General features: G+C 35.5%; 3 protein-coding genes across 4 annotated transcripts; 1 reads left to right on the forward strand and 2 right to left on the reverse strand.

Annotated features, from left to right (window-relative positions):
• Positions 1-8: 8 nt before the first annotated feature.
• On the reverse strand, positions 9-1,948 carry LOC132161702 (uncharacterized). The gene is made up of 3 exons (XM_059571878.2): positions 1,582-1,948; positions 1,405-1,458; positions 9-852 (listed from the first exon to the last, which is right to left on the reverse strand). Exons 1-3 carry the CDS (start codon positions 1,891-1,893, stop codon positions 616-618), a joined length of 603 nt encoding a protein of 200 aa, XP_059427861.1. The 5' UTR covers positions 1,894-1,948; the 3' UTR covers positions 9-615.
• A 690-nt stretch (positions 1,949-2,638) lies between these two features.
• Positions 2,639-9,456, reverse strand: SNX1 (sorting nexin 1). 2 transcript variants are annotated; one of them, XM_059607526.2, is made up of 11 exons: positions 9,152-9,456; positions 8,925-9,071; positions 7,637-7,772; positions 6,331-6,464; positions 5,005-5,079; positions 4,175-4,334; positions 3,928-4,061; positions 3,763-3,831; positions 3,454-3,533; positions 3,310-3,370; positions 2,639-3,229 (listed from the first exon to the last, which is right to left on the reverse strand). In XM_059607526.2, exons 1-11 carry the CDS (start codon positions 9,161-9,163, stop codon positions 3,020-3,022), a joined length of 1,218 nt encoding a protein of 405 aa, XP_059463509.1. In that variant the 5' UTR covers positions 9,164-9,456; the 3' UTR covers positions 2,639-3,019. The 2 variants fall into 2 exon arrangements, with proteins under 2 accessions (XP_059463509.1, XP_059463508.1); XM_059607525.2 differs by having other exon boundaries at positions 7,637-7,775; positions 9,152-9,454.
• Positions 9,457-15,313: 5,857 nt separating this feature from the next.
• On the forward strand, positions 15,314-16,380 carry LOC132161934 (protein S40-7). The gene has a single exon (XM_059572153.2). The coding sequence runs from the start codon at positions 15,376-15,378 to the stop codon at positions 16,015-16,017; it is 642 nt and encodes a 213-aa protein (XP_059428136.2). The 5' UTR covers positions 15,314-15,375; the 3' UTR covers positions 16,018-16,380.
• The last annotated feature ends 2,390 nt before the right edge of the window (positions 16,381-18,770 follow it).

The raw sequence follows: 18,770 nt of genomic DNA on the forward strand, positions 1-18,770 counted from the left end.
GTTCATGTCCAGCAATGTAAATCACCTTGTTATATGCTCCATTTACAACAGATACCTACAAAGTCTCCATTAACAATTGCATAAATCCAAAAGGCAACAGATGTATTTTGTCCAGCAACATAGAATCACACGCAAACATAATCTATAAAGAAAATCCTTACTTCTTGTCCTGAAGAAAGCAAATGCTTCATACTGATTGGGAAAAAAAAAAATATTACTGAGGTTGTTTGTAGAAAATCGTACATTACATGCATGTTTTACACATCAGACTTTGTTACGTATGGGAGTTACTTGTGAAAAAGTAAAAGAAAGAATTGGAAATGTCTGTGAGAATTAAGTTGTTTATCTTTATAATTCTTGTAAGCCTTTATAAGACATTCTATGTTAATAAAATCATCATAAACTAATTGAATTCCTTTCAAATGGTTAAATATGTTTAGCCTTCAAACCCAGGTTGATCCAATGGTCGCAAGGCATCCATACACATGAGACAAGGGCTAGGATGAAGGATCTCTCCACAGAAACCAAGCTTCATTGCAGTATAAAGTATGCATGGACACATTAAAATAATTCAACATAACCTAAATTTTGTTTCATTTAAAATAGAAGACTCATTCACAATCTTGCGATTTCAACTGACTTCTGTAGGGCTTGCAGTAGACTTCTCATGATTCTCGGCTCACCAGGAGGTGATCGATCTTTTAAGGATCCATTTCTTATAGCTCGGAAAATAGGACCAGAATCAGCAGTTGCTGGAAAAACCAAACAATCTATGTACACGAGTACCTCAGTCTTCCCATCATCATCGATTTTAATAAAACCCAGTCTTGCTCCACCAGCTACTTTGTCTACCTGCTTAATTAAAATGCAGATTACTTCATTGAGGCGAAATAGGAGATTATGAGAGAGGAAATTAATTGCGGTATCCACCTATCCCAAATAAGTAGTCCCACATTTTAGTCTGCTTGAAGCAGAGCTCCATCTCTTAAGCTGCCCGAATTTCACAAAGATCACCCAATATGAATTCATAGAATCAATTTGAATTTATGATTTTAAAACGTGTAATTTAAAAACTAGTAATTTCAAATCGTGTGATTTTTAAGAATATAATTAAGTGTTTGATAAAATCCCGATATCGCCTTTGAAATCGTACATTTTTTAAATCCATTCTATGATTTGAAAACACAAAGCATTTCTTTAAAATAAAATAAAATAAAAATCCCAAATGTGATGTTCCAAATTTTCTATAGAACAGAGGCATAGAATATTTCGGATATTAGTCAAACAAGAACTGAAGCACATAATCCAGCGTTGATCAAGATGAATGTGTACATTGGGAATTGGCCAAAGGGCCTATAGCGTTAATTTCATACGTGTGTGAAAGGAAAGACATAGGCAACCGACCTTTAGAGGTTCAGGAAGTGGCAGATTAGCTCCTTGGGAAAGACTATTGGCCCACTGAAAAATTAAAATTAAAAAACACAAATACTTAATATATTCGTTAAATAAAATTGTTAAAAAAATAAAGCAAAACAATTATAATTGGTATTATTCTAAATATGAGTGAGCTCGTCAGTATACCTGAAAGAGCAAGGTCTCGAATCTCTGAAGATCGGTATTCGGAGGCAATTTCATGGTCCCTAAGGAGACTCCATCATCGGCGTCGTCGGCCGGCACAATGCGGCCACTTTCCGGCGACGACTTGGCCACTGAAATCAGATTCCGCTGGCCGGAGAATTGTCCGATCTTGGAAAGCAGACGGCTGTTATCTTTGTTCCAACCGCCGGTGAGTACTGGTGAGCGGAAAACAACCACCGGAGGGGAAGGGGAGGAGAGTTGCACGTGCCAGTTGACACGTGCTGGATGGAGAAGTAGCCTCTCAGCATAGGCCATGGCTAGAGAGAGAGAGACAGACAGACAGAGAGAGTTGCAGTGTGTGAAGATAGGCTTTTCGTGTTGGTTTGGATAAGAAACTGAGAAAGTGTGGCGGTTCGTCAGGTTTCAAATATCTTCGTGCCACATCAGTAATTTGTTAATGACTACTTATTGCTGCGAACAATTTCGACGCTATACTTCAAAACCTTCGCCGCAGGAACTTCTTTAGCGGATATTCTGTTTTTTTTACATGTCCATACAAGAAGGGAAATGAAATTTGAATTAGTAATCTCTGCTTCATTAGGCGTGTCCTCAGCAGATTAGCAGGTAGCTTTTGCCATTGCTTAATACCTGATAAAGGTAATGCTTAATCAACTTTTGATTTTTTTTTATTTTTTTTTAAACCAGAGTTAATTGAGATTTTTTTAATTTAATCCAGAATGCAAAAAAGCAACTGCGTACTGCATTTCAATTTAATTCTTACATTTTTTTTTTGTTTTTTTTAAATAAAATCAGTTTCAAAATTGAGATTTTTAATTTTGAATAATATTAGTGACTCAATCAATAAAACTAATAACATAGTTACCGAATATAATGTGAAAAAACATTGAAGCAAGCCAAGTTAGATTTTTCGTTTTTTAGTTTTAGATAATTTTATTTTATTAAAGGTTCTTGAAAGGATGTTATTGCTGTCTGCCATGATTGGATCCAACATATTTCTTCAAAAAACGATCAACAGCCACTCCGCTTCAAACAATTATCATTAATCAAGAAACAATTTGAATAAAAGTCGAGACAAAAGAGTGTATTCATCATATGGACATGTCTGTAAACACAAAAATGGCTCCGACAGTGTGGGATAAACAAGATAATTTATCTAGTTTTTCACTGTAATTGATGCTTTCAGAAGATTAACCTGCTCTTCTAGGTAGCTTTGGATTTGTACAAGTAATAAAATGGAGAATCAACACAATCTCGTACAACACCAAAACGGCAGAATCAACTCTTGAAATCTGAAATTTTTGGTGGATTGAGTTGTCCCTGATACTCCTAAAAACCACCTCAGTTGACAAGTATTTTTGTTCCGTTTCCTAAGAAGCACCTTGGGATGATTGGTTTTACTCTGCTTTTGGAATTTCTTTCATTAAGATGAGGAACAGGATTCAAGCTTAGGAAGAAGACTTCTCCAAGCATCTGCTATACCATTTGCGAGACGCGCCTGTCCTTTAGCGAATTGGTGAAAAGCAGTTCCCATATCTAAAGTTTTTTGTTCCTGAAAACACACTATCTCTTCGTTCATCAATCGCACAATCGTCTCAAAAGTTTGTGTTGCTTCGTCGCTCTCTGCCTTCAACTGCATCACCAAACCAGTTTAGCAAAATAACAAAAACCCTAAAGATGTAAACTGGAGAATGCTCAACTGAGCTGACTTGCCTCATTATATTCCATCTCAGCTTCTCCTACTCTATCAGAGCGTATTAGTGAGAGCTTGTTACTGTAAAGCAAAATACAAATAATGAGAAGGCCACTTAAATACAGACACAAGCAAAGCAAACTAAAATGAGCATTAAACCGTACAGATTAATCTCTTTCAACTTTATTGTTTCAGCCAGTTCACAATGTCGCCTAAAGGCATTGGCCCTCTCTGCTATAGTCGCCTGTATCAAGAAACAGAACAAAGAGGATTAGCTTGACAGATGGAGAATAACCAAAATTTTTTAAAAAAAAAAAAAAAAAAAAAAAAAAAAAAAAGAATGATCCCGTCACTATTATTAATTTTTCCCATATTATCACTTGCTATCAGCACTTCAACTCGTTTTGATAGAACTATCAAACAGGTGGTTATGATACAGTCCTCAAACAATGTTAATGACAAGCCAAATCCACCTTAATTGATTGTACAGCGCGCACGTAATCTTTCAAGGGTTCTTCAAAGTTCATCAAGATTTGGTGTGCCTGCAAATTAATACAAAGGCAATAAACTTCATATTGCATAACAAACTTTTCAAAACTAGCTTATAAAAAAAGGGCAAGTTTTTAATTTAAGACTACCTCCTTTTGCAGCTTAACTGACAATGTCTCTGCTTTTGCCCCAAGCTCAGAAAATGCCATCCCTAGAGAATTTCCTTCACAAGCACCAAGAAGCTTGACAGCCTTCCCAAAATCTGACAGAGATTGCCCCAACTCTAAGGAAACAAATATAAAGAATTAGATATTAGTTACATGAACCCACTCTATAATGAGACAACAACAGGTAAAGCAAATAAAACTCATAAAAAGCCTTCAAAATCCTCAGTACCTCTGTGCCTCTTTACAAGACGGTATGCATGCTTCTGAGCTTCAGCCAAGTGGTTCTCAAGCTCAAAGATGTAGTGCTTCAGCTTCTCATATTCAGGATTTGACTCTTCCACAGGCTTTTCCTTCCCAAGAACAACGTCACTCACTTTAGATTGTACATCCTGTCAGATAGTCGGAAAGACAAATTATTGCTAGATCAGATCATCTTTCAAATGGATAGCCATACTAGTTCATGTAGCTCATTTAATCCGATGGGCATTTAAGATAAATACATAACCAATGTATTGCATAGTGGAAGAAAAGGCTGACCCGTGCGCTCACACTTCATAACTTCAATTAAAGCAGAATGAATATCTACTAAATTACGCAGATTGAATCAAGACCTAGGGAAAATAATTTTAATAGAATATCACTCTTGTCACTAAAACTCTGTCCAAATATTATGCATAGCAGCTAGACAGAAAAAAGAACTACTAGGTGACTGAGTGCAAGTTGTGTTCAACATACAGACCTATTTGCTTGGAATTCCACCACATGGATTTTTATCATTTTTACATCACACATCTAAAATCTGATGCTTAGAAAAACCAGATCAGAGACAGCTTTGTCTGATAAATATGGCAACAATTTATGCTGTGCACAGCTTTCCAGTACTCATCTTTCATTCTTCAACTACAGTCAAGCAAATTATCTACTAGAAGGAAAAATGTAGAAGCTATGTTCAAGTCTTAAAGTTTGTGAAAGCCACTTGACATTGTAGTACCATTTACGTTTGTGTTGAATTCTACCAACACTGTTAATCATCTTAAGATCATGAAGAATTCATCTAACCTTGAAGATCTGCATAAAATCGGAGGGCTTCTTCTTAAAAATACCAGTCTCTTGTGACCTTAACCTCTCCATTGTCTGACCAAGATGTAAAACAAAAAAATTAAAAATTTCAATGGCAGATATGAAAAGATTAGGAACCAAAATTAATCTTGAATAACTTTGCAAACATAAAAAATAAAAAATCCATCAATAGTAAGGTTACAATCATCACTGAGTATGAAAAAATTCCCTAACAGGTAATTGAGTAATGTTTTAAGAAACCAAAAAAAACAAAATGGTTTCTCATCATTTTCTAAAGAATTCCATCAGACGCCGTCGTATAACATTGCTAGAGATGCACAGCATTGGTGCCTCTTACCAAAAAAGTGCCAGCTGTCAGACTCCTCCATTGGAAACATCATCAAAAGATTATTAGAGAAATTAAATCGTTTGATGATTGCTCAGAGAAAAAAAAAAAAAAAAAAAAAAAACCTTTGATGACCTGGTGTTTTTGATATGGACTCCTCTCTATTGAAACTTTAAGCCTTCCTGAGAGAATTAAGGCTTAGGGTTGAGGCACACACATCAGAACTGAAAAATTCAATATGCATTCTCAAGGCTCTGGAAGATATTTCCATTTGATAATTAAAATTTTCAAACTGGCACGGCCATTGGCTTTCCTTTCGAGTCAGATCCTAGAACAACAAACTCCAAGGCAGTTTATTTTTGAAAACTGTAAAAAGCAAACAAACAAAATTTCACTAAAGGCCACATAGCCATCTAGCTCTTTTTGTTTTCCCCTCTCATAGGAACCTTATAAAACTTAAAATTTAAATTACAGCCATTCCATCTGATTTTTTTTTTCTCTGTTGTTATTTATTTTTCCTTCTTTCATCATGTCTGTGGAGATAGCTTTTCTACAATTGACAAAATATTCACAAATAGATTCTTGTTTCCTGTAAAATTAATCATGTTAATGAATTGAATTGGATTAATTGATATGGAGAAATTATTACTTTCAATCAGAGTCTCTACAGCATCACATCAGACAATTTTCGGTAAAAAACTTTAAAAGTGATGTCGACACCAGATTACCAACAGTACTGTTGTTCTTGGATTTCTTTGGAAAATGCTTGTGCAGCCATGCTGATTATAAGTTAAATAAAAATATATTTCTTTACCATGTGTATGTGTATGTGTATGTGCATGTGTGTCAGCAAAGCGTGCAGGCACAATAAGCCCAACCATCTTCAACACAGACAGGAAGATCACACAATTATTAACTAATTCATCGGATAGTGAAGGACAGAACCATACAACTCAGAGAATCAGACTAAGAAAGTTCACCTCTTCATCTGCCTGCAAGAAGGTTCTCAGATCCTCACTTTGCTGAAGCTCATGATGTGAAGCTACTCGATTAACAAATATATCCAATGCTTGACGCCTCATCTCGATGAATTCAGCACTGAAACGAAACTTCTCTGCAATAGAGAAACTGATGTTAGTCACAATCAAACTTCAAATGCTTCACAAACAATCATACTGCAACTTGTATCATCTCAAGAGTAAACCAATGACAATAAGCACAAAACCAAAGATAGAAGCTACATCAGCAAAGACAGTAACATAATCAATGCAGAATACTGCACTTCCCACTCATCAAACCAAAGATATAAGCTACATCCATATTTGGGCATGCCATGCATATTAAGTCATTGGCATATGGAGCTCATTTACAAATGAAGACTGATCGAAAGATGGTTCAAAGTAGAAGCAATGTGACTCTAACTTCTGGAAAGCTATTAAACTTTCCTTGCAATGTGTAAGCACCTAGGTCAAAGTTGTTAAAACAAATGGAAAACAATGCAAAGCCAGAGAAGAGACATCCACAATTGGCTTTGACAAAGAAGGCAATCAAGAGGAATTTCAACCACATGAACAAGTATATCAATGCGCTAGAACTATTAATGCTTCCACTCATTACAAATGCCTTCCATTTTTATTTTTTATTTTACAAGTACAAATGCCTTCAATCTATAAAGGTAATATATGTTTACAAAAAAATGTCATTCTACAAGGTATCTTACATGGCCACACCTACTTTTTTGATAAATTACATGGCCGCAACTACTCTTAAGAAAAAAACAAACTTCCTCAAATATTTGGCAATCATGGCGACACGTTAGATATAGTTTAGCCATTCACAAGTTACTCATAGCAGATCTCAGCCAAGCTGATGGTAAAAACTTAAGTTTGAAATGCATGAATTGAGCAGAATAGTCCTCTTCAGACAACAAATCACAGATTCAGACCCCATCCACGAATGGGCTACATAGCACTCATGTATTTTACTGCCCATGCCAGCACACACGAAAACAGACACACAGCTAATATTTCAGTCATTTATATCACCCCAAACGTAAGGAATGCAATGATAAAGACAGAAATTAAAACATGGAGGTCCAATTTCCTGTGATTGATAATTTTAACGAATGACCAAGATATCTTCAACCAGGTATTTACATACGAAGGATGTAAACAAGTTTTCTTAGGCCCTGAAAAATAAATATCATCATGGCAATATAGACACAGCATTTTCTAGGTTGAGGATGATGAAGTGTTAAAAGGAAAAACAGGGTTAGCTTATTATTACCTACAGCACTTTTCTCAGGAAGAGGAGGGATAAAAATGCCTTTGTACTTCTCAAAAAGACGATCACGTAACCAAATGAAATCACTGTAACGTCGAATAACAATCTTCTCTGGACCTTGGTATTCAGGTAAATTTGTCTGCTAAAAAAAATATGTCATACAACATTCAAATAGTAACATGCATAACCTGTTCTTTACATCTTCACCATGTTCAAAGCCAGATGATGAAACTCAAAGAGAAATGGTTAAATCAACAAGAATGCAATGGCAATGGCCATGAAAACAAAAATCTGCAGTACATAAGCATACGACTAACAAGCGCAGTTGTCAATACAGCACCACGACCATTCAACATGTGCCCATGCTTAGAAATTGTATCCAAAGACAAAAGCACAATCAAAAATTCTATAAAAGACATGAAGAAGATGCATGAGCGCCATCCAGCATTAACTGAACAGAAGCCATCCACCACTTTTTTCCCTCCAAAATGTGCACAAAAGGTGAGTTACACGTCTTTTAATAAGAGTAATGTTAGTGACCATCTTTTTATCCTCCTAAAATTAATGTCACTTTTAAAATCACCATTAAATTTGTGATAGATCACTATTGAATTTTGATTTGGAAGAATAAAAAGTTGGTCCCTAGCATTACTACTTTCAATAAGACCCCATAGAATGCTTTAAACTTCACCATTCAATGTGCATGGTGCCATTTGAGCCATCGATGATAACAATTTCTCATCAATAGCCCATTTTTGAAACCTGAATTTTTTAAAGGGAGCATTAGCTTAACAATCTGAATACCTTGATCTTCCAATTTAAACATTCTCTGAGAATAAAAAATTGCTATACTGTACTAAACAAAAAAAAAAACCCCACAGCAACTTCAAGACCTGAATCCCCACTCAGAAGTCCTCATTTTATTGGGCACTTTGTATGCTTAACGTCAGTCTCGAGGTACATAAGTCGCTTATTGTTTTTCAAACTTGTAATCCATTTCGCAATCTCAACGTATTTGGAAACATTACTATGTCTAATAAATTATTTCCTTTTTTGTCACGAATACAGAATATAGATTCTTCCCCACAAGAAACACAAAAAAAAAAAATCAATAATAATCATTTAACATCTCTTTAATTATCCTAGATTCAAAATTAACATGAACAACCAAGCACCAAAAATAGCTCATACACATTAAACTAACTCTCACTCGCTTAGGTATAACACCCTAACCCTATTCCAATATATCCTTCAAAAAAATGGCATAAATAGCTCAAATTTAGGCAATCACCCTGGTGATGACTCGGTAGGAGACATAGGCTTGGACACCATTGCCCAATTTCACAGGATCAGTCACCGAGACCGACAGGTACGGTTGCGAAGACGGAGATCTAGGGCTCTGCGACGACGCCGTTACACTCCTCTGCTGCTCCATGAGCTTTTGCAATTTCCGAAAACAAATCAAAAATCAAAAAGATTTAAAACTCTAAAAACTGGTGGTGGTAGATTTGTAATTACCGTGGTAATCATGACCTATTTGTGGAGTGGGGATTTATAGACGGACACGAAGCACAGCGAACGTTCAACCCGGGAGAGTCTTAGAGCGAGGCTGGGCTGGTGCGAGCGTAGAGTCGTCTATAGGCTGTTGCTATTCTGCGCCGGTGTGCGCAGTGCGCCACGTTCGGATAATTAGCCCGCGAAGTTGACACGAAGGATATGAGACTCTGGCTGAGCGCCTGAGGCGGACACTTGGGTCCCTTCCCTTCGCCAACACGACCGCGTCGTTTCGATGCGTGCACTCAAAGTCTAAAAGTGACGGAAAACTTTGCTTTGGGTTGGTTTTGTGTGGACTATATACAATATTTTTATCTCATTATATTTATATAGCAAAATATATTAACTTTTGAATATATATTTTCCTAATAAGGGTAGTTTCTAATACTAATACACATTGTCACGTCAATATAATAAAATAAAAATAAGATAAAAATGTATTATTTAACATTTCCTTAATATTATTATCGAGACTAAATAATCTCAATTAATACCATATGAGGTATTTGTCGGGGGGACAATTTTTTCTTCAAATTAAATTAGAGAAAAAAAAAATCAATTGAATCTATCTAAACGCGTATAAGAATAGTGTGTTCTAAAATAAATATTAATTAAATGGATTGAATTGAAATAAATAAATAAATAATCCAACCCAATTTAAGAAAAAAAAAACAAACAAAAAACAAAAAAACTTTATCCTTTATCGAGACTCGACTTACCACTTTAACAACTTTTACCCATGTGTGACGTGTCGCAATCAACGTTCTCCGATGGCTTTAGGTAATATGTTATTTTCCAGGGTTGTCGATGTTTTAGTCAAGTGTTTGGGTTTTGTTGTTGTGAGGTATAGTAATACTGTATATATAATTATTTTATGATTTTTGTTACGTGGTAGCACGTGATTGGAACAGTTAAAAGTTCCAAGTATTTAACACCTTCTTGTAATACATTTCAATCACGGGTTGACAAATGACCAAAGTTATAAAAAAAAAATTATATGTCTAACATTTTTATAATAATCTCCATTTCTTTAGCATTTTGTTACGTGAATGATTTTGCATACACGTAACCAGATAGAGTTTAAGTTTTGAAGGAACCTAAATCTTAGATTATGAAGAAACCTACACCTTTTTAAATTCTTTTAAAAAAAAAAACTTAAAACTTTTTTTCAAATACAAGGTTTGAAATTAATTATCTGATTAATTTATTAATGAACTTTATGCCTTTAAATAAACACTTACAATGTATAATGAAAATAAAAAACTAAATAGAATAAATTACTCTGATGATAATATTTATCTATAATATTTAAATTTTAATCCCTAATTTTAATGTTACTTATAAATATAACATATTATCCTGGGATATTTTATCAGACTAGACATGCTGACTCAATCATTTTAAATGCAAACAAATGGAGATAATTGATGCAGAGTCACAATTGATATTGAGTTGATGGCGTTGGCATTCAAATATATTTTTATAGAGAAATACTTGGTATCAATAACTTACTCATATTTCTCACATATTCTCTTACAGAATAAAATAGATCAATAATTAAATTTATGGAATCCATCATTGACTTATGTGGGGTTCACATAAATTCACAAATCTAACAGTTAATTTAATTATTGTGATCGTTATACGATTTTTATGATTTGATTTGTAAACTTACCAACAATTAACAGTTTACAAATCAATTATTAGATTTGTGAACTTATATAAATTCCACAATTATGTGATTGTTATACGATTTTTGTAAACTTATATAAGATAATCAAATCACAAAAATCCTATAACAATCACAATTATTAGACTTAGATTGTAAACTTATCAATAATTAACAATTTACAAATCAACTGTTAGATTTGTGAACTTATGTGGGGTTCACATAAGTTCATATAAATAAGTTATAAGTAAGATAATCAAATCACAAAAATCGTATAACAATCACAATTATTAGACCTGGATTGTAAACTTATCAACAATTAACAGTTACAAATCAATTGTTAGATTTGTGAACTTATGCGAACCCCACATAAGTTGATTTGTAAACTGTTAATTGTTGATAAGTTATAAAATAAATAAATTAATTAATAAATTAAAAAAAGAAAATAAAAGAAAAAGTGATAAGTAAATACAATATAAGTAAGATAATCAAATGACAAAAATTGTATAACAATCACTTTTTTTTTTTTAATTATTTTTTATAAATAAGGATCTTAGGCATTCATGCAATTTTCTATTAGACTGATGTAGGCCTCTTAGAGTTGAGATTTTTGGCAGCCTGGGGTCATCCAGCGTCTGCTCTGACATGGCCAATTTTTTTTTTTAAAAAAAAAAAAAAAAATTTGAAGAAGAAATATATTAAAGGGAAATTTAAATTTGAAATATTAGCACTAAATTTGAGGTATTAGCACCAAATTTGAGGCATTAGCACCAAATTTATAATGATCGAATCCCTTTTGGGTGATATAAATCTCTAAAGGGTTAACCTTCCACCCCTAAATTTTAGTTTTGAATCCAAAAACATGTTTTGAGGCATTAAAAATTAAATATTAACTTATAGAAATTTAACTAAAAAAAAAATACAATTTTATTATTATTATTATTATTTTTTAATATATGTCCTACGCTAGGATGCCTTTTAGCAGCTGCATAGCAGGACTCGGCCTCTTAATAGGAATTTGATCTAACCGCTACTGATCAATAAGTCAAAGAACTTGCCGAAACGGGTTGGCGTTCGGACAGTTTTTGGTTAGAACGACATGGTCCTCTTAATAGGAGCCTTATCTAATTGCTACCGATCAAGTCATGCAAAAGAGACAAAAATAAGGCAAAGAACTTGTCGAAACGGGCTGGCGAGAGACTGAGATTAAATTGCCAAAAGACACTTGAGATTTATAATTTATTCTAACATAATTGTTGATGACAGTTTTTCGAGAAGTGTGACGTGGCACAATTCCCAATGAGTGGCACAATGTCCGAGGAGTCTTCGGGCTGCGAAAGAAGAAAATAATATGATAAAAGCTGTCGATGGTGTGCCGACGAAGGAAACTCCGATGCCTAAATCAGTAAATGATTTGGAATGAAGAAAACAATTGAGCAAAGAGAAATTGAGAGAGAGTTTGAGTTTTTAAAATTGTGATTACCGAAACAGTGAACTAGGGTCTCCCTGTAATCCTCGACCCCACGTTCCTGATGATTCACGTGTGCCATGTTCGCGATGTGGATCGTGGATTGTGGGATACTCTACGATCATGAAATCGTGGGGTATGTTCGTGGGCGGCTTGGCCTCGCTTACATCAGACGTGGGTGCCCGAGTAATCCTCAAGTACACGTGTGTCGGTTTGGCACTGACAACTGGACCACGTTCTGTCAAACGTGAGTGCTTGCTTGGGCGCTAAGTAAATCCCGCGTTCATCTAGGATCATGGGTTTCCTTCATAGGTGGATTTACCGAAATCCTCAGTAAAAGACTGTTATGCCGTTGGTGGGCTGACCGTGCATCGGGTTGGGCCGACTAAGTCTCGACCTGGGCCTGGTCTTAACAAGGTTGTACATTGGACTAGGCCAAGAGGCCCATTGGGCCTCATGTGACCGATTCATGACCCAACAATAATAATTTTAATTGGACAGAAATTTCTTCAAACCAGCCTAAAGGAAATATCTTTTAACCCATTTAAAATAGTGTTAAGTGTCTATAAACATTTAAAAGACACATTAAATTCTTAACGTCATTAATAGCAGTTTATTAATTTAGACTAAATTTAATATTCATTTTAAAAAATTATAAACACTTTGGAATAATATTTCCTTTATACTGGTTCTGTCGATTTTAATTTTCCTCCAAATTATTGCCCCCAAACAAACAAAAGCTAATTAAACCCATACAACGATGATAGTGAATCTTGCTCTCATTTCCGTCCCAAAGCAGTATGGGGAACGACAAGTTCGGGAACAAAAAAGGAAGTAATGAATTTGGTAATTATACCACCTGACATTTGTTTGAAGGAAAAGCTAATAAGGAAAATTGACAAAGAAGAAAAATACGAAGGAAATATTTTTTGGTCAATATAACACGTCATTTGACCAAAACAAATTTGTTGTCCAGCAGGACCAGCACCATCCTTCTCATTTTTTATATTTTTATTAAAGGAAAAAAAATAACAATATGTTACACTAAAATAATTAATTAATATTACGTCACGTGGTGTGTTTATGCGACAAAGTTTATAAATAAGAAAATGCTAGACTTATAAACATATTTTATAAAATAAAGTTTATAAACTGATGTGGCACAATATAATTGAATTTCTCAAAATTTAAGTTTATCTCATATCTAATAATGTTTTTCTACCTCAATTTGTAATTTTTTTTTTAAAAAATATGTTTATAAGTTTAACATTCCTCTTATAAATATATTTTATTTTATAAAAAAGTGACCGACTAACCTAGGGAGGGGACCACAACGTAAGGACTAAATCGCCCTTTGGCTTTTTGATGTTTACAATTTTTTATTTTGAATAGAAATTATACGACCCGTGACTCACGAATTCCATGGGGTCAATGACGAAACTGCGTAGTAATTAATTAGTACTAATTACCACCCCCCCCTCCTCTCTCTCTCTCTTGCTCGTGGGAGGGGCATATCTATGGGTCTATTAATACGTTCGTGTACTTTATTTCTTCTCAAATCATGCCATAAAAGAAATTTTTATCCAGCATTACGCACCATCCAATGCAACCCAAGCCTGTGAACAGAATTTTCCCTGTCCTTTTCCCGATAATGTAAAAAGAAAGTCATTTTCGCCACTTCCAACCAAAAGCTTTTATAAAGCCTCTCAAAAACAATTTTTATTTATTTATTTTAAGTGTCAATATTATTGTTCATTGTATTTGTACTACCAAACAAAAAATTATAAATTATTTAAGTAACGTTAGATTTACAATTTTTCATAACTTTTCTTTTATTTTTTATTTTTAATATTGTATTTGTACTACCAAACAAAAAATTATAAATAATTTAAGTAACGTTAGATTTACAATTATTTCATAACTTTTCTTTTATTTATTTATTTATTTTTAAACAGTTTAATCACATTCATTGATAAACAAACATAAAACTCAAATAATACAAAGTAAAACTCTGAAGCAACCATAGCCGAAACTACAAGATTACAAGCGTGTATTACATTCTAGGCTCGAACAAAATTCGCTAACCTATAACTAATTTTCAAATTAAACAGCAAATCTGTGCAAAACAAACTCAAACCAATGCATAAGTAGTTCTTATTTCTCTTCATTGAGGGCAGAAAACTCCAAGCCAAAACTCATCTTCATCGGCCCAAAAGTCAGGATAACATTTATATCTACAACCCAAAGGTCTGGACCAAATCAACTACCCCAAACGGCATCAGGTGGGAAGATCGAGAGAGAGAACTGAGAATTATTAAAAGCAAAAACAAAACCAATACAGGAAAACAAAACAAGATAAAAATAACAAAAAAAGAAAAGCCAAACAAAATTATAAGAAAATAGCCAACAGAAAAAAGCACACTAAGAGGATAATAGTAGCCGAAAAGAAGAGCCAATCGCGCGCTCGCCAAAAATTGAAAACAAAAGGGGGCGTTGGAAGCTTATCGCAGTGGGGGGCGCGAACTGCGCGAGAAAAAGGCCCAACAAAAGACGATAGGCAACAAAGCAGGCGCAGAGGAGATCGGCGATGCACTCATAACTTTTCTTTTATAATTTATTAATATGAGTTAACATGTAAAATCTCAATAAATAACACGTGTCAATGTCAACTAACTCATAACTAATTATTGGTAAATAAATTTTAAAATTAATTAAAAATGAAACATCAATATTATAAATCCTTCCAATTTGTGTAAAAGAAATTAGAGCGTAGACCTAACCGTAGCTAGAAAAACCACCCCAGCTGCAGATAAGGAATTGACGTGACATCTACCCCTCCTTTTAATTTGCCACGGGGCCCACCAACGAAAACTGAAGGCCCAAAGCATCGGCCACGTCACCACGAATGCGACCCTGGGTCCCACGCCCAAAGTTTTCAACCTCAAACCCCCCCCCCCCTCTCGCCTTTTTCTCCATTCCGCGTCTCTTCGCCACATCAGTTCCCCCACACTCCCACTACCTCTCACAATTCTCAAACCCCGTGTATCAGAAATGGAATCCACTGGCTACCGCCACCGCCGGTCACCCTCCTCCGACCGTTTTCTCGGCGTCTTCTCCTTCTCACCACCCTCCTCCTCGGCAGACGCATCCGCCGTGGCTGGAGGAGACGAGCTCAACGAAGCCGAGTTCTTCTGGACCACCGATTTCGCTGAGCCCAGCCACTTCGATGACCACCGCCACCACCATCGGCGGTCGGATTTACAGCAGGCAACGACTTCCGGTATCCTCGCCGCACTTTCCGAAGCAGATGGCCACCGGCCGTTTCTGTACCAAAAACCTCCGATATCGTTCACGTCATCGTCGTCGAAAGCGGTCCCGATGTTCCCGAGGCCGCCGGAGAGGGAGTGCCCGCAGCCCGTACAGTGTCGGAACCAGTCGGCGCCGATGAAGGTGCCGGTGCTGACAGAGGCCACGGCGAAGATGAGGAAGGGGCTGCTCGCTGACGTGTACGACGACGAAGACGACGGAGGCGACGACCAGATGTTGCCGCCTCACGAGCTCGTCTCCAGAGGCTCCGGCGTGTCCCCGAAGACGACGTTTTCTGTTCTAGAAGGAGTTGGTAGGACCCTTAAAGGAAGGGATCTCCGCCAGGTCAGAAACGCCATCTGGCGCAAAACTGGGTTTCTTGATTAAATCATTTGGCTCCGAGAAAGTCATAATTTTACATAATTTTATTTTCAATTAAATGATTCAAATTTTATCACTCATCAGTCATCACGGTAATAAGTTATATTTATATGTGTGATAAAATTTGAATATTTTAATTGAAAATAATATATAGAAATCGATCCGAGTATGTTATGTGAACACAGTTCAAATTTTGTTTGGGTTTTTTGGTTTTGATGTGGAAAATATAAGGAGTGTTATGATAGTGTTAGTTTGAGGCCTTGAGTTGCTGGGATATGTGTGTTTAGTTTATTTTATGTGATCTATAGAACATGAAATTTAAGTATTTATGTTAATTCATGTTCTTTAAGCTTTTAAAAAGGCACATGAAAAACACATGCATGTATTTCTTCTCAAGTATTAACAATACGTGTCACTTCTAAAGATTCTTTTGTTGAAAATTTCTTACAATCTAATTCTTTTCTTCCCCTTTTTAGGCAAAAAAAAAAAAAAAAAAAAGGGGGGGGGGGGGGGGTAATTTTGTCAAGATCTCAAATTTTCCATGTTTAAACAGTAGCATAGAGATATATATGTTTCAATATAGTACAGAGAAATGACCCAATCGTCTAGTCTTGGTCTCTCTCATCATCAGTTTCTGGAAAGGTCTCTCTACTTTGATGATTCTCGTTACTTTATTCGTGCTAAAATGTTTTCCAGAAATGGGCCCAATCTGTATATTACTAAATAAGGTACGAGGGGTGTTCAAAAAGACCCATTATATATGACCTGGCTAGCGACACGACCTTAAAAGTACTTTTTTTGGTTGTCGCATGCGTTAAAGTGGTGGAGGCTTTTAGAGACCAGTTTACTTTATAATTCCATTTTATATTAATGGATCATGATAGAATTTGGGCCTCATACATATGTATGGTTGAGAATGTCTATTCCTGTTTTTTCTTTTTCTGCTTTTTTGTTTTAGTCCTAAAAGTCAAATGACGATGAGGTCGAAAATGGTTCCCAATTAACAATTTATGTATTTTGGCTAGGAGTACAACATCAAATCAAATGAGAATGGGACAAATGGATTGAATTGAAACAGTTCACACAGTTACCACAACAATTATAAATACTTTCTATGACCTTTCAAGAATTCAAGGTGCAAAGTGAAAACTTTCGAACACATAATTCAATTAGAGGTCTAGATAATTTTTGGCGGGATAAATTTTTTACCTCTCTACTCCTCTTCCCCTTTTCTCTGTTCTTTCCTCTTCCCTTTGGTTTTCCTTCTCTGTTGGTTCCCATCTCCGATCCTCTCTTCCTCCACATGTTCTCTTTTCCTTCACCTCTCTTTTGGCTCCAGCAGCAAACATGTCACCTCCTCTGCCTTGCCGGTCCGCCACCTCATCCGGTCCTCGCCATTTTCTCCTGCTCCGGTCTCCACGTGGGTTTCAACTCCGATTTGCTCCAAGCTAGATCTACTTCTTTCTAGCAAGTCAGGTCCGCAATGCACCCCACCTTTGCCTTCTCTAGCCTATCCCTCCTTGTTGCCGTCTTGCCTCCGTGCGGCTATTCATGGATCTCACTTTTCGGCAGCGCATGCTCCACACGTGTGCTCAAGCTGCCACACCCCACCGCTGCGCATGGATCTCACTTTCCGGCGCATGCTCCACACGCACCAATAATTGTGCTCAAGTTGCCACACCCCACCAATGCTGTTATTTGCTGATCTATTTGTTATTTTTCTATATTTTCTTTTGTTTTTCCGTTGTTATCAATAATTTTGGATTATTTTTCTATATTTTCTTTCGTTTTTCCGTTGTTGTCAATAATTTTGGATTTTAGTCTCCCTGTATTTGTATGGCTAGATTCTATAGCTAAGACTTCTACTTCGGTGAATCTGTTGGTGCCTCCCTCTACTTCAGTTTCTAGTTTGAATTATGACAATGTCTTTTCTACTTCAGCTTCCTTTTTTCTACCTCAGCTTCCTTTGAGCAACTTTTTCTACTTCGGCTTCCTTCAAACTTCCTTCAAATAGTTGTTACAGTTTCCAGACGAGAGTTCAAATAAGTTTGTCCTTGTCTGTTCCTCTTTTACTTTTGAAATCGCTTTATGCAACCCCCTTGAGAAGTTCATAACATTTGTTGTTCCTATTCCTACATTTTGTATGTATTTCTACATTGTGTTTTTCATATTGCTGATGTTGGAAAGACTACCGCTTTTTCAATGGTTTGATCCATTGTATCCTTTTCTTATTCAATTAAGAAAATAAAAAATAAAGGTCTAGATTATTTGGCTGACTCAGTTTTTTGTTTTAACAATTTTGAATTCAAAAAGAACAATAATTAATTATCAGGATGCATCCTGATCAACAAAACAAAAACAAATGCTTGATCCTACCAATGTACTACACCTTTTTTTTTTTAATGGGGTACTGGACACACCAAAGACTCATATATTGAGCGAGGTATTTAAGTGTTTTTACGAAGTAAAATTATACAGGACATGGGTTTTATTCTAAACACACATAATCGAGGTTCTATATAATCAAAAGAAATTGATGGCAAATTATTTTATTAAAAATCCGGGTTTTAATTAAATTTCATGGGTTCTCCTGAATTCCTTCAACAATCCAGGTTTTAATAATATTTTACTTTCTCTTACCGATGAAAAATTAAGAATTAAATCTAAACTATAGAAAAATTGAAAAATTCACTCATTCCAATTTCAAGGATGTAATACAAAAAATGAGATGAGATTATTATAAGGATTAAAGGGTTAGA

This window comes from Corylus avellana, chromosome 10 (genome assembly GCF_965113065.1).
Source record: "Corylus avellana chromosome 10, dhCorAvel1.hap1.2, whole genome shotgun sequence".
In the NCBI taxonomy this organism is placed as follows: Eukaryota; Viridiplantae; Streptophyta; class Magnoliopsida; order Fagales; family Betulaceae; genus Corylus; species Corylus avellana.

Bases quoted from the DNA above. Each gene is read 5' to 3' on its own strand.
- LOC132161702 (XM_059571878.2), bottom strand. From the start codon at position 1,893: ATGGCCTATGCTGAGAGGCTACTTCTCCATCCAGCACGTGTCAACTGG. The intron at 1,459-1,581 runs GTATACTGACGA...TTAATTTTTCAG, and splicing joins TCGAGACCTTGCTCTTTCAG to TGGGCCAATAGTCTTTCCCA. The intron at 853-1,404 runs GTCGGTTGCCTA...TTAATTAAGCAG, and splicing joins CACTTCCTGAACCTCTAAAG to GTAGACAAAGTAGCTGGTGG.
- SNX1 (XM_059607525.2), bottom strand. The intron at 6,465-7,636 runs GTAATAATAAGC...TCTCTATTGCAG, and splicing joins TCCTGAGAAAAGTGCTGTAG to AGAAGTTTCGTTTCAGTGCT. The intron at 5,080-6,330 runs GTGAACTTTCTT...CATCTTGGTCAG, and splicing joins TCTTGCAGGCAGATGAAGAG to ACAATGGAGAGGTTAAGGTC.
- LOC132161934 (XM_059572153.2), top strand. From the start codon at position 15,376: ATGGAATCCACTGGCTACCGCCACCGCCGGTCACCCTCCTCCGACCGT.